Consider the following 21,820-nt stretch of genomic DNA (forward strand, 5'->3'; position numbering starts at 1 on the left):
AATTACATAAAATCTGAGGATCAATATTTAGCAAAGGGGAAAAAAGGAAGTAAAAAATAAAACAGCAGATACAGACATAGCTGCTGACCTGTTAAAAATCAGCAGAACCTGTTTCAGTGAAAATGGTGATGGACAACAAACTGCATACCATGATTCGAAAGATGTGGTACTTCTTATGTGCTAAACCCTAAAACGTGAATTAAATTAAAATTAAAAGCATCACCAGTTTCTGTTGTGCTCCTTTAGCATTGTCACATCTCCCCCTCCAGTCCAGGCCGGGTACTGCACTCCAAACAAATGTGGGAACTCTGATCCAACTCCTTGACCTGCCCTGCCCAGGACAGTGCCCCGCCAGTCTCTGGGTATTAACACAGTAGACAAAGGCAAAAGCTGATTTCTTGCAAATACCCGGTGGATTTGGGCAGATGCACTCCCAATCCCGAGCAACTCCTGTTGCAGCCAGGTGAGGGGAAGACACAATGTGGGATAAGCCTTGTCTATTTGCTAAAAAGGTTGCTTTGCATTGAAGTTGCTTTATATACAGATATATGTATAAAGATATGAACTTGTTTTGGATTAAATATATTATAAATAAATATATATATTTATAAATATATAATAAATATATTATAAAAATATCAGTATATAAAAATATATTAAAATACACCAATAGCATGTTTTTTTTCCTTGAAAACTACAGAGCACCTCTGGAGATTGGAGCTTGACTTTCTCTCCTGTAAAAATGTTCACGTGTCCCCTTGGCAGAGGTTTGGCCCAGAGTAAAGAGCACACTTCAGTCTGACAATCAGCATGAGCGTGGCAGTGTCCTCGTCAGGCACTTGGGATGTGGCCACCTTGTTGTGAAGGGTCGATTGTCCCGCACCAGCTGAGCTCGGCACCACGTGTGATTGATCGGCCGGGGCAGGGCCAGGCTGCAGTTCCAGCCTTGTGCCAGTGTTTGTCACAGCTGCAGTCGCAGTACTTGGGAATGTCTCGGCTGTTGCCGCCGTCTGTCCTGGGCGACCATCACTGCTTTGCTCTTAAGAACTTGCCTGCCTAAGATACTGACAATGCTCAACTTGTGGGCATAAACTATGTGCCAATTCTGATTTCCCACTCCTTTACACCCTGAAGTTGTTGCAAGATCATTTACCAACTTTTGGAGTCAGGGAAAAAATTAGCAAGTGACATAAAAACACAGAATTGATTGGGTTGGAAAAGACCTCCAAGATCATCAACTCCAACCCTTGGTCCAACTCCAGTCCCTTTACTAGATCATGGCACTCAGTGCCACATCCAATCTCAGTTTAAAAACCTCCAGGGATTGGTGAATCCATCACCTCTCTGGGCAGCCCATTCCAATGCCTAAGCACTCTCTCTGTAAAGAATTTTTCTCTTGATGTCCAACTTAAATTTCCCCTGGCAGAGATTGAGCCCGTGCCCCCTCGTCCTATTGCTGAGTGCCTGGGAGAAGAGACCAGCCCCCACCTGGCTAGAACTTCCCTTCAGGTAGTTATAGACAGTGATGAGGTCACCTCTGAGCCTCCTCTTCTCCAGGCTAAACAACCCCAGCTCCCTCAGCCTCTCCCCATAAGACATTTTGTGGCAGGGATATATAACATAACCCCAGGTACAGCAAAATGCTCAACACAGCGGCAGAAATGGCAAATCCTGCAATTATCTCGGAAAAATGAGAAAGCGATACCACAGCGGAGCGGCGCAGGCCATGCCTGGGCGCCGCCATGTCGGCTGTGCTCACGTGCCGGCGCGGCCCCGCCTTCCTCCCGCCGCCGGCCAATGGCAGCGCGGGAGGCGTGGCTCTGCGCGGAAGTGGGCGGGGCCGCCTGAGCGCGGGAAGCGGGCCCGGGCCCGGCACAGGTCGGGGTTGTCGTGGTGGGCGCGGGTCGGTCCGGGATCGTTCGGGACGGGCTCAGAGGCAGCTCCGGGGAGGGCAAGATGGAGTTCTCCAGCCGAATGAGACAGAAACATGCGCGGCTGGCTGGGGACCGGTGGGAGCTGTACCCTCACAGCCTGCAGTTCTACCTGGAGCCCCCCACGGAAAGCATCTCCCTGGTGGAGTTTGAGAGCTTTGCCATTGACCGCCTGAGGCGTGAGTAGCATCTCTCCCTCCGCCTCCCTCCCTGCCCCGATGTTTGTACCGTCCCTGCCGTGTCCGTGTGTGTTTGGTGGGCCCGGTGCCCGCTGTGTCCGTGTGTGTTTGGAGGGCCCGGTGCCCGCCGTGTCCGTGTGTGTTTGGAGGGCCCGGTGCCCGCTGTGTCCGTGTGTGTTTGGAGGGCCCGGTGCCCGCCGTGTCCGTGTGTGTTTGGTGGGCCCGGTGCCCGCCGTGTCCGTGTGTGTTTGGAGGGCCCGGTGCCCGCCGTGTCCGTGTGTGTTTGGAGGGCCCGGTGCCAGCCGTGTCCGTGTGTGTTTGGAGGGCCCGGTGCCAGCCGTGTCCGTGTGTGTTTGGAGGGCCCGGTGCCAGCCGTGTCCGTGTGTGTTTGGTGGGCCCGGTGCCCGCCGTGTGCGTGTGTGTTTGGTGGGCCCGGTGCCCGCCGTGTGCGTGTGTGTTTGGTGGGCCCGGTGCCAGCCGTGTCCGTGTGTGTTTGGAGGGCCCGGTGCCCGCCGTGCCCGTGTGTGTTTGGTGGGCCCGGTGCCCGCCGTGTCCGTGTGTGTTTGGAGGGCCCGGTGCCCGCCGTGCCCGTGTGTGTTTGGTGGGCCCGGTGCCCGCTGTGTCCGTGTGCGTTTGCCGTGCCCGGTGCCCGCTGAGCCGGCCCCGCCAAAGGCAGAGCATTCCAGGGAGCCGAGACAGGTTTCACGGTGACCGCTCGGTGTAGCAATCGGCACTGTTTGCTTTTGGTTTACAATGGTGCTTTTTATGAGCACGTTTCACTTTCTGTGGGTGTTGGGGCGTATTTGATGTCTCTCATTACTGCGATTCTGGTGGGAGCCGAGGATTCCTCTGAGCTGCTGAAAAGTGCTGAATGCAAGTGTCCTGGCAGGGATCCAGCTGTGCCCCTTCCCTTGCTGACTGTGCATCCCGGATTTGGGCAGCTGTTACGGACTCACGGGCCACACTTTGTCCTCCGCATTTCTCACCCTTCTGCTCCTTGTACTACTAAAAGCAATTGCTGTGGCCTTACCCCAGTTTGTGCCTTTCCCAAGCTGTGATACATTTAGATTGCTTTTCAACATGTTGTCTCTAACACAAACCTTTTCTTTTTTTGCCCAGTGCTCAAAGTAGTTGAAAACCTTGGGGTGAGCTATGTAAAAAATGCTGATTCGTACAAAACTAAGCTTGAGAATGAGCTCCGGAAGCTTAAGTTTCCCTACAGAGTAAGTAAAAATGAAAACATGGACCTCTCTTGCACTTTATTTTCCTTACATCATTCAAGAATTAGGAATAAAAGTAGAGGTGAGGAAATGCTATTTCTAAAACTGCAGTTCTGTCATTTTGTCAGAAACGTAGTTTTGCTTTGAGGGTATATATTTCTTTCTTTAGGGTAACCCCCTTCCTTAATGGTTCCCATTTATTGTCTAAAAGATGAGTGTTAATACAATGTTGAACAGTAATGGTAAATTAACTGTTAATTTTTAATCTAGGACAGATTATTTCTCTGAAATAATAACAATATGTTCTGTAGGCTTTGGCTGAGGATGATTATGAGGCAAGAAGAAAAGATCATATCTCTCATTTCATATTGCGCCTTGCTTACTGCCAGTCGTAAGTACTTTTTGGATTGTGTTGTGTTCTTATTATTAATTTTAAAAGTATACAGTTACTACATTGCTTTATTACAGACGTCATGGATACTTGAGAGTTGCGTGGCTACTAAATAGAAAGATAGGCTCTAACAGAGTTTTTTTGCTAGGATCCTGCTGCTTTCAACTATGATGAAAAGGAGTATGTGAGATTAAATTGAATATTTGATTATGTCATAATTAAAAAAAATTACCAACTTTGGCATTTACACACAGAGCATTAATTTTAGTCCCTTGATATATATTTTTTTGAAAGTACATCACTATTAAGTGTTTGTTAGGCATTTGCAGTGATTGATGATATAATTAAACTGCTATATATGCTAAAACTGTTGATAACTGACTGAAGACTTAACTTTGTAAATAGGCTTTATTTTATTGTACAGAGAGCTTTGCTTCTGACAAATTAAAAACATCATCTGAGTTTGAGGATTTCTCTACTGACTCTGCTTTTTCTCCAAATTCATTGCTGTGGATGGTTGCAATGCAATTTTGTTTGTCATGTGAAATCTCAAGCAAAAAATTGATCCTGTAAAGTGCATTCTTTTTGCTTTCCCTTTAGTTTTTGGATGAAATTATAGAGGTCATCAGTGCTTTATGTCTGCTGGCAGCTTTGTTTTCCTTTAGTGTGAACTCCTTGTCACTGCAGTCCTTTTTAGAATTAAACCTGGCAAATATGAAGTGTGTGCTGTTTTGAATTGTTGATTGAATTACACTTTAAGTTGCAATAGAATTCATTTAAATTGGGTGAATGTGGTAGAATTTATATACTGTGGTAGCTGACATTACAAGTGTTGCTATGCTTGGATACAGATTTGTAAGTTAAAACAGACCAGGAAGGTAAATAGGAGGGTCTAAACCAAGATATGGAGCAGGAATGAATGGGACTTTTCTTTGAAATGGGTTTGAGTTCCTGCTCCAGAACATCTGATCAGAATAGGAAGTAGCAGAGGCCTCAGACGTCTCTGGGTGGATGAAACCTCACCATGTCAGGCCCTGGTTGACTTTTAAACACCCTGAAATCTTCTGGATCATTCACATCCCATTGTGTTGTCCTTTCCAAAGGCATCTGGGGCTGTGCTGAAGACAGTTGGCTGATACCTGTGATGGATGAGCCAGCCAGATCTGTGATGCAGATACAGTGAGGAACAGGTCAATATGGATGTGAAGAGCAATACCAGCCTTCACTGCACTGACTCTGATAGTATAGTTTGAAATCGTGAAAGAAGGGAGAAAGTTAAATAACAGAATTAAAACTGAAATTCTTCTATCCTTCTGTATTCTGCATGTATAATTTGTGATTGTTAATAGGAAATGTAATATGGATTTCTTTCTAATGCCCATGGTTGTTGTGTGTATTTTTATAAACTGTTTTAGTCATCCTGGTCCTGCTGATTTTTAAAAGAAATTATCTTGCTTTACCTATATTGTATGTTTATCAAAACCCTCTAAAAGATAGTATCCTCACCTAGCCTGGGTAGTAAAAGACCCCTGAAAGGTAATGTTTTGTATTATGCAGCTAGGGGCATTTTTAAGTCAGTTTGGCTTCCACTGTCCTCTTTTGTAAATCTTTAAACACTTAGTTATTATTTAGGTAATTTTTCAGTGGGAGAGTAGATGCTTTGAGAGTTTTGGTAATGACACATTTGAAAAAAATTCTGCTCTTAGGGAAGATAGAATTATCTCATAGCAGGAATCTGATCTGGAATGCAAGAGGTACCTGTTTTCTGGTTTGTGACTTCAGGAAAAATGAGTTTGGGTCAGATTCACAGAAGGCAACACAAGCCATGTAGCAAAAGCCTGAAGGTTAGGTATTAGGCTCAGGAGTGGAATTCACTAGGCTTTGTCCTCTGTGCTATGCTGGGAGGAAGGCTTGTGAACGACAGTGCTTAACATGCTGAGTGAAAGGCTGCATCTGTCAAAAATAACTAAGCAGGGACTTTGTTTGCCCTTGTCAGTGATGGGGTATCTTTACCTTCCTGCCCAACTTATCTCTAATAGCTCTGGAAACTCTTGGAATTAAGGATAGATGCAGATAATTGAACTCCTATTTTTTCCTCTGCAAGATATCTTCTTAAAAGAAGGTGCTTGTCTTCTGTATGAGAGCTTACTTGACTGAAATTCTTGAATAGTAAATAAATGGGAGACACTGTTAAATCCAGTATTTCAGGGAAGTATCTTAAAAGTGAGGCTGTAAGCAGGGCAGAGGTGGTAGCTTTTTGAAGGTGAATCACTGTGCAGAAATTATTACAAGCTATTTTGGGACACAGAATTAGCAGGGAAGAGCCTGGCTTTGTAGTCTAGGGGAAAGACCCCTTTCTGAGGGAGGAGAGGGCACAGATAGAGCTCTGGGGCACTCTGTAAACAACTTCTGAATGCCTTTTTGTGTTCCATTTATATACAGTGAGTTGATGCTGCATTTCAATAAAACAGCTTTTAGTCAGTTTCTGCTTTTACTGTTTCTTTGAAAAGGTGGATTTAGCTCTTGTAAAATGGGAAATAGTGTTTTAAACACCATGAGGTGACTCTGTATCCAGTGTTATTCATTCTCTCTTGGAAAGCAGCTGTTTTGGGTTGCAGTATTTCTGTGGTCTAAAACTGGCATGTTTCCCTAAAGATAAAATTGGGAGGCAAATAGAACGTGCTGTGCTTCAGGGTTTTACCATAGTGGTTTACAGGCTTATTTTCCTGTGACAGGGCTTTTTTCAGTTTCCAGCTGGCCAACAGTGCCACCCAGGGGTGTGAGTTTGCATTGATTTTTTTTTTCCCCTAGTCTGTATCAGTTCTCACTTATAAATTGAATTATTTTGGTTTGGATTTTAAACGGTCTGAAGTGACCAGCTCTGCCATTCTGAACAGTTAAATTTGTAATGTAGTCATTGCCTCGTCACTTTCCTCCTTCTGCCTTCTGAAATCCATCACTGTAAAGCTTATTCCCCTTAGACAGGGTATATACAGTCTGAAGAGGACAGCCTCATCCATATACTTCTCTCACACCTCTTGTAATGTCACTTATATCTGTCAAGACCAAGAAATAGAATGATCTTGTTTGATTTGCTTTCATGACAGATGCAGATCTAAAGACAATTTTATTGGCATGTTGGACATGACGGTGCATCTTTGGTTCTGTCACATCTCTCTTCACTGTAGCAAATGGTCTATGAGGAACCTTGTAAGTCACAGGAGTGTAATCTTTACTTTCTTAAGATGGAAGAAATAAATTTAGGGTCTACTCTGACAGCAGCAGGACTCTTCAGGAAATGATCAAACATACTTTTATGCCTTTTTTAAATTTGGCTTGGTTTGTGTCTGTGTCATGTAATAAGGATATAAGGTTTTTTCAAACTTAGTAAGGCCTTTTCACTACTTCCTGCTATTTTTTTCTATATGATAAATTAGACTTGTGTGCTAAAATTATGTTGAGTGGCATTTACTTTTGTGTGTTTTCTGTACTGATATACTCCTTGCCGTCTGCTTTTGGAAACTTAAACTCTGAGGAATCCTCTGGTGTTTAACAGCAGTCTGGCCCATGCCCAGGGTTTTTACAAGTCAGTATTAAGTTGTTGGTAACTGAACCCTAGTATTAATTGTGGAATGTGAGCTACTAGTCTTCCAGATTTATGAGCCTTTCCATGCCTTTCCTAAAGTACTTGTATGTTGATGCTTCCTAACAAATATGCTGTTTTTTCCTACTCCTTCTTGGGGGATGAAGAGTATTTCCATTCCAACCCCACCCTCTCAAGTACTGTTCTCTATACAAAAGAGCCTGTTCTTTTACATTGTTTTTATAGTTAGGAATCTATGAACTGGTTTTAACTGTTGAGTAATCTGCACACCAGAATGTTAAGTGGCAAAAACCAAGGAGATGTTCTTAACATCTACTCTTCAGTGACCTGCAACTCCCTCATCTGCAGCAGCAGCTTGGTTAGTCTAATAATAGTGACCTTGCTTTTCAGTTAAGCTTGGAGTTTTGGTAATAAATATTATTACTAGTGTGTGTTTGAAGTGAGTGCGTACAATTTTTTATATATAAATAAAGGGTATAGGATGTGGTTTGCCTTTAGAAATAATGTAAATAATAATGATGATCCTAGGAAAATCAGTTTTAAGGTATATGCTGGACATATACAGTAGCCTAAAGTCATCTAGTCAGCTAGTTTGTCAACTGTAGGAAGAATCCATAAGTGTGTAGGTGGGACTACAGCCTTTGATCTGTTTTCCTGAAGGAAAGGAAGAACACAGACTGGCTGGCCTCCAAAGTGACTATAAATAGTTGTGGCTGGTTTTTTTCATGGAGGTCCATGTGTTGTTATTTTGTTTGTTTGTTTTTCTGTTTAGGAAAACAAATGCAGTGTAAATTTGGTGAACTAGGAAGAGAATAAAATTGTCACATCCTAGGATTTTATTACTGTCCAAAATGACCACAGGAGAACTGCAACAGATCAGTCATTAAGGCATTAAATTCTATTTAAAGTTGCACAGATTGTTAGGATGTCCCAAGCACTGAAACTGTCAGGGTTAGACTTTACAAACCACCTTAACAGAGCCTTTCCATCTGGAATTACTTTCAATAATAATTACTTTTCTTCAGGCCACATTTCAAGCAGAGATTTTGTCCACAAACCCACAAAAAAGTCTATTGTGATTCATGTGTTCCCCATGGGAAAAGATGCTTAACTGTCTTAAGGAGAACCTGTAACACTGCAGTATTTCTGTGCTTTATGCATTGCCATGGCTGTGGCCCAGGTAGCTCTCAAAGGACGGTTTAAGAGAGTGCCCTGTGGTAGTGAGTTACAGCATCATCTGCGTTCTGTGCTTGCACATACAGGGTGGTGTTTGTTGCTGGTGTTCTGGTACCTACTTGCTATAGCTTTGAGTAATGTGCTGATGCTTGGGAATCTGAGCACTGGGATGGAAAGAGTTATATGAACACTTAAGAGTACCTGGAGAACTGGCTTCATTGTTGGTTTATGCTGTCCACTGCCTCTTGTCCCTGTGTTTGCTCTCCTACTTGCTCACCTACAGTTGCTAAAACCCTTTTTCTCTTTTGTCAAGAATTAGATGTTCTATTTCTGTTTGTCACCCAGGGTTATTGCCATGTATTTGCCTTTTGCCTGTTTCCAGGCTATTTGTTGCCTAGGATAGAGACCACTACTGTCAGTGTCAGAGATATGTGCGTGTTCCTTCAGCTGGAGATGCCCTAAGTGTGAGAATTAAAAGTAGCCTTCAAAAGGTGTTTGCCTTATCAGATTAATTGTAACATTAGTTGTACAATGAAGAAATAATATACCATGTTGTGGGAAAAAAGCTGTCCTTTACCAAGGGAGGTTACCTACAACTGAATATTTTTATCCAAAAGAAGTAAGAAATGGTGAGTACCATTTAAGGGACTGACAGCTTTGATACCTACAGAACAATTTTAAGTGTTGAGACTGACTACATCTGCAGTCAGGGTTCTTCTTGTGTTGTCTCTCCCCAAGTCTTTTTTGATCGAGTGTGCATCACTGAAGTTTTCCTGCCTTCACTTCCAAGCTCCCCAGTTTGTGGGTCCCATGCCAAAGTCAGCATTACATTTAGTGCTGTGTTCACTAGCTTTGAGGTCTAGTTTTTAAGGAAAGAGAGGCTGCATATTCAGAAAATGTATTGTGTGGTTTTTTTAAATTTCTTTTCAGTGAGGATCTCAGGCGTTGGTTTCTTCAACAAGAAATGGATCTCTTCCGATACCGCTTCACCCAACTAACTGACAGTTTAATGCAGAAATTCCTGGAACATGTTAACTTGTCATTTGAAGCTGTAAGTATGTTACTTTATTTATGTTGCATGTGCCTGTTGTTTTTTAAATACTCATTAAGATAGATTTAGCACTTGCCTTTAGAAATAAAAAGTGCAGTTTTGGCTTGAAGAATAATGTGCATGCCACAGAAATGAGGATTAAGTGATGTAGGATTAAGTAATTTCGTGCTACAACAAGAGAAGCTTAGTCTGCTTCAGTCAATCTGATCTAAACCTACTCTCCTTCAGTTTGGAGCCATTCCCTCTTGTCCTGTCACTACATGCCCTTGTAAAAGGTTCCTCTCCATCTTTCCTGTAGGGACTCTTCAAGTACTGGAGGTCACAAATAGATCACCCTGAAGCCTTCTCTTTTCCACACTGAACAATCCCAATTCTCTTAGCTTTTCCTAATACAGGAGGTGCTCCATCCCTCTAATCATTTTGATGGCCCTCTTCTGGACTCGCTCCAACAGGTTGATGCCCTTTCTATGCTGGGAGGCCCAGTGCTGGACACAGTTCTCCAGATGGAGTCTCACCAGAGCAGATTAGAGGGGCAGAATGACAGAATCACAGAACTGTTAGGGTTGGAAGGGACCTCTGAAGAACATCCAGTCCAATCCCCCTGCCAGGGTTGGGTCACCTAGGGCAGGTTACATAGTAATGCGTCCGGGTGGGTTTTGAATGTCTCCAGAGAGGAATACTCCATGATCTCCTGGGCAGCCTGTTCCAGTGCTCTGCCACCCTCACCATAAGGAAGTTCTTCCTCATGTTGAGGGGGAACTTCTTTGAGTTTTAGTTTATGGCCATCAATCACCTCCCTTGATCTGCTGGCCACTCTTCCTTTGGTGCAACTCAGGGTGTGTTTGTCTTTCTGGGCTGTCAGGGCACATTGCCAGCTCATGTCCAGTCTCTTCTCTCTACAGCAGGCCCAAGTCCTTCTCAGCAGGGCTGTTCCAGCCTGTTTGGTACCAGAGGTTGCCCTGATCCAGGTGCAGCACCTTGCACTTAGCCTTGTTAAACCTGATGAGGTTCCCATGGGCCAACTTCTCAAGCTTGTCAATCCCTCTGGATGGCATCCTGTCCTTCAGGTGTGTCCACCGCGCCCCTCAGCATGGTGTCATCTCAAATTTGCTGCGGGTTCACTCAATTCCTTTGTCTGTATCATTAGTGAAGGTATTAAATAACGCTGGTCCCAGTACAGACTCCTGAGGTACACCACTTGTCAGTGTTGTTCATTAGGACTCTCCGCTGTTGACCACTACCCTCTAGATGTTGATATCCAGCCAATTTCTTGTCCACCTAATGGTTTACCCATTGCATCCATCTCTCTCCAATTTGGAGGGGACATTATGGGTGACTCTGTCTTTATAGAAGTTCAGATAAATGACACCAGTAGCCCTTCCCTTGTCCATCTTTGAAGGTCACTAGGTCAGGCAGGACTTGCCCTTGGTGAAGCCGTGCTAGCTGTCCCAAATCTCCTCCCTGTTCTCCATGTGCCTCATCACAGCTTCTAGGAGGATAGGAGGCCCTGTGCCCTGATCTTGCCAGGCACAGGTGAGGATGACAGGTTGACTCTTTTTAGGGTGGGTACAGTGTTTCCCTTTTTCCAGTCAAGCGGGACTTCTGAGTGCCATGACTTTCAAGTATCATGTACAGTGGCTTGGCAACTACCTCAGCCAATTCCCTCAGGACTCTGGGATGCATCTTATCTGGTCCCTGGTCCTTTGTTCTTCAGATAAAATCTTATCTGTCATATCTGGCCATCTGGGCAAATGACAGTCAGGTTAAAATTGCCTTGCTTTGTTGATGAATTGTGCGATAATTCACCCTGGAGGTTTCAATGATAAGAGTGCAATGGCTGTGTGTGATTCTTACATGAAGTGTAGTGCAATCTGTTCTCATCAGATCATTGACTTTGCTTGGAAAATAATTTTGGTCAACATATGTCTTTATTCATAAGCTTTCCTCTAGAACCTTTGCAATTTACTAAATACTGAAAGATGTGGCTGCTTGCTATGGAAACTGAAGCAAACCACAGTGACCTGGGGACTTTATGCGTTGTTCAGTTTGTGAATATGTACATCTGGAAAACTGTGAAAATTAAAAATACATGCATTCAATGAATGCTTAAGATAGCTGTTGAGGACATAATTAAAATTTAATAATCCCATCATGCAAATCTTGTATGGGTTGCTCAAGAATGTAACTTACTGTGTAATTGTCCCCATGGGGACACATGGTTGGGTGTTTGTGCATGCTAAAAACCATTCTGCTTGTTTGTGCATATGATATGAGCTAATGGAGCTTTAGATGTATAACCAAGACTATGATTCAGCTTAAAAAAAGAAACAAAAAAAGGTTGGTATTAATTATAGTAGCTAAAAATTGCATATTGTGTTGAAGGATTTATTATAATTTAAAGAGAAACAATGTATAGCTAAGTAGCAGTTTGTTACACAGACTTTATAAATGCATATCACATAAGTAATACTATTTTGGTTTAATAGACCATTAAGTACATGCTATGGAGAATACAGAATATACGTTTTGTCCCACATTCTGTAAATGCTCTTATTCTGCAGTTGTTGCTTTCTCAGAAATTAGATTCAGAACTTTTTTCCTTTTGACTTAAACTCATTCTGGTTCTTTAACAGCTAATGCCAAACCCTGCCTATGCCAAACCTGTGTAGACAAACAACTTGGTTTTGAGGTGTTTTAGGGATATTACAAAAGAGTTGCTGCTGTTTCATTTGCCTGAGTGGATTAAAGGAAAATGTCTATTCCAGTTTCTGTATCAATGATTTTAACAATATTTTGCAATGCAGCTATAAACTCTTTTGTTAGGAAATTCCAGCTTTGCCCATAGCTCTGAGTAGCTCTGTATTAAGTGAATACAAATTAATGTCCAATGATCACTGTACTGAAAAAACTTTTCCTTAATTAGAAGAACTTAAATATTGTAAGAGAGGTGGCTGATGCACGTTGTATGTTGCTTGATTGAAATATCTGTCATCAGTGCATGTTGAGGATCAAATAGGATTTTTTTCAACTTTGAGAGTAACAGCTGGGCTTTCTTGGGTCTTTGAGAGGCTGTTAGAAATGCCATTTGCTGGTTCAACAAACCTTTCAGTGAATGGTTTGTTTATGGAGCTCTATTTCCATTGCTTATTCCCCTGTGCTCCTGTCACCGTTTCAGTATTCAGGGCTGTGAGAATAAATTAATGTTAGCAGGTTGCTGGCAATAGCTCTACCTTTTAGAAAAGGGTATGGTCTTCAAGGAAAAGGAATTAAGTTCTGATACTACAATCCAGTTTTCATATGGGTAAATGAATAGTAGTTTTTCTTTGTAATTGCTTAAGGTAAGAAAAGACAGGTGCATTGCATTTTCTAGGCAGTGGTTCTGGTTTCAGAACTGTAGTCTGAAAAGGCCAGAGCTGCTAAAGACCTTGGTGTAGTCTAATGTAGCTATGTTAACAGTTTGAAGAACCACTGTAAGAGTGATTCTCAGTATTCAGTAAAAGAAGTGGTCAACTGTTCCTTGGGGAGGAGGAATAAGTGGATCAACTTGTACAGTTTTGTCACAGTTGTCTTCCTTTACAGCACCCACAAAGTGAACATTGAGAATCAGTAACTGCCACCTTGTTTACTCACTTGCATGAGAAAGTGAGACTTGTATTTGTATATTTTTTGCAGGGGTTTTGCTGACTAATTTCTGAGGTTTTGAGGTAGGGATTGAGAAGTGTTGCCTTGTAGTATCAAGAAGTTTTCAATCCCACTCACAGATAACACTTAAGAAGTTGTTAAGTTCTTTGAATACCTACCAAAAAGATCTTATTTAGCACCTGTGTGGCAAGAATGAAGTTTTTAACAATTAGAAGATAAAATACCTGATTTCTAAAGTGTTTTATATGACAGTCAGCTGTACAGAGTTTGGTATTATAGTAGTTCTGATCTCATGATTAAAGAGACTTTTAATCAAAGAGCAAGAGCTTTCTGAAAATAAAAATAGAAATGAGATTTAATGAAATGAATGTTTTAATTTTTTTAATAGGATTTTTATGTCCAGTGGCTGACTTTTATATTGCTGATGGAGCAAAATACACAGCAAAGGGTTTATTAAAATAACTGGAGTTTTACCTGATTATAAAGATGCTGTTTACTTGCAAAAGGAAGGCTATAAATTGTTAACAGTACTCAGGTTAAAGATGATGAGTTCAGTATAATGAAATAGTATTTGAACATGCATAGGATTATTATAATTCAATTTTTTTGCAATGTTTGTGAAAATACGCCTCTCTACATTTGGTATAAATTATGGGAATTTGAAGCCTAGGTTAAGTTCTTGCTTGAAAAGTTTTTACAAAGCTGGCACTGGATTAAGTTAGTCCATCTTTACTATTTCTGTAAGAAGCCTCTGGACTTTTTTGAGGGTGTAAAAAAAAAAAGGAAGGTTGATTTGAGTTTGTATTTGAGATACTCTTTTGAATTACTGACACGTAGATTGCACTTTAGTCACTTGTAGAAATAGCTTTGGCCAATCTTTCCTCTGGCAGGAGTAGAAGATGCTTGGATTGGTGCTGTCCAGCCTACTGGAACATTGGTTTAGTGCTCAAAATTTTACTCTGAAATATTAGTTTATACCTACCAATTTAGGCCAGCATGGGCAAGAGGCAGAGTGCTCAGTATTAAATAAAATGTCAAGAAAGGAAGGGGGTAGGAGGAAAGCAAGAATAAATCTCTACTTCAAGAGTATTTTCCACTGATAATATTGAATGGTTTTCTATCACAGTAAAAGGAGAATCATGGAATGGTTCTGAAAGTATTTCAGAATGTTTTCAATCTGCTCTATACTTAATGTACAAAAAAAGGGGGATTTTTTTCAGGGACATTGCTGTCATCATCTAAATAAATTCAGAAGCTTTTTATGTATGGCATGAAATTTTCAGCTCTCAAAGCACATTAAATAATCTATATGCTATGTCAGTCATGCAGGGAGCACAGGGAATCCTTAAGCAGCACTCAGGAGAAGTAAATGCTGACATTTAAGGTGACAGAGCCCATCAAAGAGAATATGCAAACACCAGATGTGCAGTTGTTATTTGCATCAATATAGGAGATTAGAGCATTAAAATATTACTATAAATGAGTAATTACATCAATGATGCCTGACAGTTTCTGGCAGTAAAATCCACTAACAGAGATTTTAAGATATTTAAAGGGAAATATAGTTAATAATTTAAATGTTATAGTAATTGAAGGAAATATTTTAATCACAAAGTAAATTCTTCGGAATATGAAGGAATTATATAAAATAACTGGCTTTACAGGTAAGTGACACTTGAGCTTCAACTAGAAAGTCATTCTTGGCATGGTCAGAAATATCTCCTTTGAAGCCCTCAGTCTGAGTTTCAGCCTTTTATCTGCTTTACGTTGCATAATTTTAATTAACTGTCCAAGACCTGCCACTTGTTCTTCGCCTTCAACTGGAAGATCTGTCCTTTCAGCATCTGGAGCTGTATGTTGGTGATATAGCTTGTGTTGATGTGGAAGATCTAATGAACTTCTGGTTCTTTCCACTTTGTTCTTGTGAAAACTTGCCACAAAACTTGTTCATCTTAACCAGTCCCACTTTGTCTCTCTCTGGGGACAGTTTAAGGATCTCTTCTGTTCAGGTAGAGCAAAATATTCCGTGGTTGCTTTCAGGGTGCTGTTTGTTTCTTTGTTTTTTTTTCCCCTTCAACACTTTTCAACAGCATTACTTTGTCCTTGAAAACCTCACAGCTTTACTTGAATATTCATGTCTCACAGTGGTGTTCATCATTCTGCTACTTTACTTTCCTTTTAACTATTTTTTAACAAATGTCAAACCTAAGCCTATTTTTTCTTGTTCTATCCACGAGTTGAGAAAGGTGGAGTTTTTTAACCTGTTAGTTTGTTTTTCCCTTCTGTTTGTATTTGCCTTCTGCCTCTCATCCTCTCTTGTTGTTTCTTCTTTTAGCCTTTCTTTGTGTAGTCATTTCTGTGCATGTCCTTTGCAATTTTTACAGCCTTCAGTTTTAGACCAGATTTTCTTGTCTGCTTCTGTTCTCTAGAGCTCTTGCAGTGTCCCCAGCCTTCTGCTCCTGTTTTAATGTGCAGGTTAGGAACTTGGGTATTAAATTTTAGTTTAAATAATTGTAGAAGTCAGCTTGGTATGTCCTTATATTTTTGAGTTAGGTTTTTCCATGTGTGGCTTTTCCAATGGATTTTGAACCCAGGTTATAGAAGATTCTGTGGAACTGTTTGGTTATTTGCTTGTGGAAATATCTTTCAGTGACTTCAGGGCCTTCTGACACAATATGATACCTGCTTTTTTCCCTGTCTCTGAGTTCTGTTGCACTGTCATAGAAGCAGTAATTGGTGTAACACAATTTGAGTTTTGTCAGACATGATTCAGTTGCTACTTGTCTCCTGTGATTTTTTTTCCTAAGTGCTGCTGGATGCTTTGATTTCTTGCTGTGTCTTTCCAGAAATTTGACTGGATATATTGAAATATGGAATGGAGCAGAATGCAAAATTTTATCCTAAGTTTATTTTCTGTTGATGTTTTGGTCATATTGACTGTTTTGATTTTCTGTGACTTTCCTTTCATCTGATCTTCAGACTGTTTGTCCCTTGAAATAGACATATTTCGTCTTTATTGCTGCCATAAGAAATGAATATTAATAGTTATTATCATGTCTTTATCTGTGGTGTAAGGATGATGTATAATTGAATTTATATTCCCTGCAATGCTTCTGTTCAGTGTTATCTTTCTGCAGTGTGCAAAAGAAATAAACTTCAAAGCGCAGTATATTTCTTCTTGAATACATCTGTGTTGCTGTTTCTTCTCCACAGAGGATAAAAAAAATCGTATTTAAATTATCTTAGTACTTCTTTATCTCTGAATAGCCTCTTGAAATTTAAAAAATAACTATGCCTTTTTTTGTAACTTCTAGTTTAGATGCCTTATTTTAGAGTAACAGCCAGTCATTCCAGAATTAGCTGTCTTAATTTTTAAGCACTGTTATAAAGCATGTTATTTTAATAAAATGCTTTGGATCATAATAATGGGGAAGGAATGGAAGATGAGAATAGTCAGCTGGGGGAGCTAACGCTCTGTAGTGCATCATTTGAGAGGAAAGAATAAGAACTGCAAAATAAAACAAAGCACAAAATGCATAAGTGTTAGAATTTTTCTGTGCAGTACCTCTTTGATGGTGCAGTTGAAGTGCTTTTTTTAGCAGCTTTAAGCAGTAGAAATTAAACTTCTTTAATTTCCATTTTTATGATCAGAGCACTCTTATGAGAGACTTTCTGATACCACTATTATGCTTTCTTCAAAAGCATTTATGATGGTAGTGGGGGACTTGTATAAATATTTGTAATTTAGCTTCTTGAAAAACTGCTTTTATTGGATATGGAAGATCCTAAAGTCAGATTTGGATTAATGAGATTGGGAACTAGTTTGTGTCCCTAACAAGTACAGATAGAGGTGAAAAAAATATTCAATGTCATGTCTAGCCACTAAAAGGCTGTGACTGTAATTATCCACTTTGATACCAGGTGTTTAAGCGAAAATGTTCTTCTGATAGGGTTTATGGCTTTGCATTTGAGAGACATCAAATACCATTTCTTCCATTCCTAAACAGGATGGGGAAAATGCTTAAAAGTAGAAACTGTTTTGGTCCTAATTTTACTGTGTGGAAACGTATGTGAAACTAAAACAGTAACTGTGTCCAAGTAGGCTGAGGTTTACATTTGTTAAAGGAAATAGTTCTGAATTTTATCTTAGTTTTCCACTACTTTAATATCATATTTGTGTCTTTGCTTGAAAACCAACAATACTTGTCTTACAGGTGACAGCAAAAGTCAGAAGTGATGCATACCTAAGTGGGAAGTACTGCCTTACTGCCAAAGTAACCTAAAAATATTTATTCTATCACTGAGCTCCAAGCTTAGAATCATAGAATCAATTGGGTTGGAAAAGACCTCTGAGATCATCAAGTCCAACCCTTGGTCCAACTCCAGTCCCTTTACTAGATCATGGCACTCAGTGCCACGTCCAATCTCAGTTTAAAAACCTCCAGGAATGGTGAATCCACCACTTCTCTGGGCAGCCCATTCCAATGCCTGATTGCTCTCTCTGGAAAGAATTTTTTTCTGATATGCAACTTAAATTTCCCCTGGCAGAGCTTGAGCCCGTGCCCACTCGCCCTATTGCTGAGTGCCTGGGAGAAGAGACCAACCCCCACCTGGCTAGAACTTCCCTTCAGGTAGTTCTAGACAGTGATGAGGTCACCTCTGAGCCTCCTCTTCTCCAGACTAAACAACCTCAGCTCCCTCAGCCTCTCCTCATAGGACTTGTGCTCCAGCTTAAAGTCATAATAAAAACAAAATTGTATTTTCAATAGTAGGATAGCTTTTCTAAATGCTAGTTTGTTAAATAAGACAGTGAAAAACTATACCATTAGTGCTTTAAAAAAGGTAGAGAGTTATTCTCATCCTAAAGTGCTTAATTTCAAAGGAAGTAATAAATTTCTTAGTGTTATCTGTCTCCTGAAACTTAAATGATTAAAATGAAAACAAGTTGTGGCTTTGTCACAGAATTGACTGTTGCTTTCTTAAAATTCTTCTTTGTTCCAGATAAAGAAAACAACATTGACATCTAGATTTATGGCTACCTTGTGTAGTTGACTGTAGTTATATATTAGAGGATTGAAATCTTAGGGAGATCTCTGACCTCAGAAGTATTAGCAGCATGGGAATTCAGTTCAACCAGTATTTAGTGATCTTTAGGCCAGCGTGCTGCAGTCTGAGGGTTGGGAGGCCACCTGGCAGGTGTGATTGCCAAGTCATGTTTCTTGCAGAGCAATCTTAACAATCTGCCTGCAGCTCTGAACAATTGGGTTGATTGCCAAGCAACCTCCAAGTATTCTAGTGAACTAACTTCATGAGGGATAGGTAGATGGGATGCAGGTTGAGTCAAACATTTAGGCTTAAAATAAGTGGTAGTATTCTCTTACAGTCTTTAAAACTTGATTCATGGGAAAATACAAACACAACTCAGAAATCTAAGAGGATGAAGTGTTGGAGTGTTGTCTGGATTGAGGGGAGAACAGTCACTTGCCATTTTTTTTTTGTGCAGTTGGCAGGATTGATGGGGATGGATGTTTACCTTTCTCTAACAGATCCTTGAACTATAAGCATGACTTTGTTATGAGTCGTGCAGAAAGCTGATGTGTTTTGCTGCAGTAATTCTGGTTGCATGTATTTATCTGCACATATGTTGTTGGGCATTGATGCCGTGAGAGACCCCAACAAAGCAGGACTCTGAGCCACGTTAGTGTGGGATAAGATAAAAAGTAAAAGTCCTTTAATATCAGACCTACGGCCCACAGGAATACATGATGACATGCAGGTACACCCCCCAAGCTCTAGTTTCCATGACTTTTATGATATGATCCATCCAATCATTAGTTCACACATCTCTTGGTCCAGCCCTGGTCCTGCCCCTGGTCCCACCCCTCAGGATTGGGTCTGGGGTCGATGAGACCTTCTCTTCATCAGTTCTCCTCTTCTTTTGGAGTTCTTCCAGCATTCTGACTTCTGGGTCACTCTGTCCCATGTTTATGTCTCATTCTGCAGGCCTTTCTGATATGCTTCAGCTCTTTACCTGGAAGAGAGTCTAAACAAGACTAAACAACTAAAAGAATTTGAGCTACTGATAAATGCCAGAGGTTGGCATGTATAAACATTGAACTTAAGCTGCTAGAAATATTAGCACACTAAATCTACATTTTACTACAGTTACAGGTACTTCTAAAATCTATAAAAATGTCTCTCGGGTTGAGCTGGCAAACTGCCAACTGCCCAAGTACAGAGTTAGAGCTTTCCTCCCTCCCAACCGAGAAAAGGGAGGAAAGGAAAAAAAGCCCCTCCAAACTAGGTTTATGCTGAAACTAACTATATATATGGAAAAGAGAAAATTAAGAGAAAATTACAATATAACACACACAAGTTAGAAATAACAAGAAGTAGCTTCCCACTCCCCAGTAAACACAAAATTTCACCATTTTAACTACAAATCTCCCCAGAGATCTTAATACCCAGAGAGACAGACTTAAGCAGAGAGAAAAACTAAGAACATTTTACTTCCCTAAGATAACATGGTGGTGAGCCGGTGCTCTGGGCTTGGGCCTCCCCATCCATCCTGGGATGTCACGGTGTGTCTTGCTGGGACAACAGCTACGAAGCAACTGACCAAGGCACTCCCACACTGGCTTTTACCTCTTTTGAGATTGTTATAGGTAAAAATGACCAAATTATTGAGGCCAACACTTAAAAGTTAATTTTTAGTCATTTATTGCAGCAATAATAGACAAATAATTCACCGCAGCAACTACTAGACAAATAAGCAAACAGGACGTCCTAGGAAATGCCCATGGCGATCAGCTTAGGAGCCTAGTGCTCCCAGCTAGCTCACAAAGGATACAAGTTATAGGCTTGGTTTTTATAGACTATGATGATTCCTCTTTTTAGCTTAGGTTTTTCCATTATTGATAATGTCTTAGTCTCTATTTTTAATTAGTCCCTCCCAGCCTCGGCTTGTGATGGCTCCTGATCTTCATCTCGTCGGACTCGTGGTAGCTCGTGATGTTCACCTCTGCATAGGTTTAGCTCTGTTGCTGGAAGGTTGCTTTCTTTTGATTGGACATAGAGTGGTCTTAGGATGGTCTTCAGGCTCTTCTTCTCATGTGCAGTTCACATGTATTATATGCCTATACCAAGCATTACACAATATGCTAAAAACAGTCCATTCTGCCTTTTAAGCTTTGCAAGTTCCTCAAAGCAGCGAGCACAGTGACAATGACATAACACACTTTGCTTTATTAAAACTAATACCAAAACTTTATATCAAATTATTAACTCAATTTAACAAGGAAATTTTATATTGATCACTTATCTATTTCAAGATGATGTCATAATATGGTATGGAATACAATACTATTGGCTAGAAGAAGTCAGCTGCCAGCTAGCTCAGCCCAGCTCAAATCAGCTGACAGTCTCAGGCCTAGACTGTTATGTAAAGCCTAAATTTAGGCCTACCTAGCTAAACCCATAACAAAATGGAAAAATCAAAAAATCAAAAACCCCATAGGCATCAGCATGTTCTACAAAATTGTGGAATCAAGTAGTATATATGACTGAAGAATATATAGCTACTGGGATGTCCCTTTTCACCTTCAGAAACACAATGAACAACAGTTTGTAAATGATGCAAAATGCTAATTAAAAGTTTTCATTTGGCAATCATCTTGGTTTGATTAGAAACATACTTATTATCTGCAGAAATCTAAGTGGACCCTTAGAAGACAGCTTTTATTGTTTAAAATTGACTTGTGAAAGTAAAGTGAAACTACAACACAAACTGTTCAGTTCCTTATGCCCCCTTCAGTGCAGTAGATCTCTGTGATTCTTCCTAAATGCCTTTGTGTGGTTCATCCTTTGAGTTAAATTGGATCTTTAGACTCCACTGCAAGGTTGAATTCTCCTGGACTAGGTATTGCACATTCTCTTTCTTGTTTCAAGTACATTCACTTCCTGCTTTAAAAAAGCTGCATGCTTTGAAATAAAAGTACTAAAAAGGCTGCAGTAAAAATGACAAGATAAATGAAAACATTCTTCTTACTAATCTAGCTGAGAACAACCAGGGAACATTTGGAATACAGCCTGAATCCTGAGGAGATGTTCTGCTGTAACTCAGGATTTCTAAAGTAAAATTGAAGTGGTAGCTGTGCCAAAAACGCAGTGGAAAATAGGATCCTGTACACTGGGTTCTTCAGCTTATGGTAGAATAAGTGGGAAGGGGACCCACACTACTTGTGTGATAATGTGCTCAGTAGCTGAGCAGTTCATATTTGTCTGCAGTTTATCTATTGGCTTGGAAAGGATGAAAGAGAATGAAGTAATAACCTGATCCTTACAAACTTTCAGTTCTTAGCAGTTGGAAATTTTGGATTCCTGGAAGAAACTTAGTATGGACAAGCAGGATGGTGGCATCAAGCAGCCTTTCTTTTTCTATAAATATTTTAGACATTCTTTTGGGGAATAAGGAAAAAATGGGAAATCAAGAATGTATTTTTAAGAATTATATCCGTTGTTGTACAGGAAGAGAATATATTCTTTGGATTATCAAGGTTTTAAGTTCTTTTACAGTGCTGGAAGGTAAGATTGTTTGTAGAATGAATTTGTTCTTTACGTAGCAGTG

At 40.5% G+C, this 21,820-nt stretch overlaps 1 protein-coding gene across 1 annotated transcript in view; it reads left to right on the forward strand.

The window, feature by feature from the left end:
- Positions 1 to 1,841: 1,841 nt before the first annotated feature.
- PRIM2 (DNA primase subunit 2) overlaps positions 1,842 to 21,820 on the forward strand; it is a 98,058-nt gene continuing 78,079 nt past the window's right edge. Inside the window, exons 1-4 of the mRNA XM_071548498.1 lie at positions 1,842 to 2,110; positions 3,230 to 3,333; positions 3,642 to 3,721; positions 9,432 to 9,552. Coding sequence (XP_071404599.1) covers positions 1,957 to 2,110; positions 3,230 to 3,333; positions 3,642 to 3,721; positions 9,432 to 9,552 — 459 coding nt within the window. The 5' untranslated portion in view covers positions 1,842 to 1,956. The remainder of the gene's footprint in view (positions 2,111 to 3,229; positions 3,334 to 3,641; positions 3,722 to 9,431; positions 9,553 to 21,820) is intronic.

The sequence above is a fragment of the Pithys albifrons genome, chromosome 2 (genome assembly GCF_047495875.1).
Source record: "Pithys albifrons albifrons isolate INPA30051 chromosome 2, PitAlb_v1, whole genome shotgun sequence".
In the NCBI taxonomy this organism is placed as follows: Eukaryota; Metazoa; Chordata; class Aves; order Passeriformes; family Thamnophilidae; genus Pithys; species Pithys albifrons.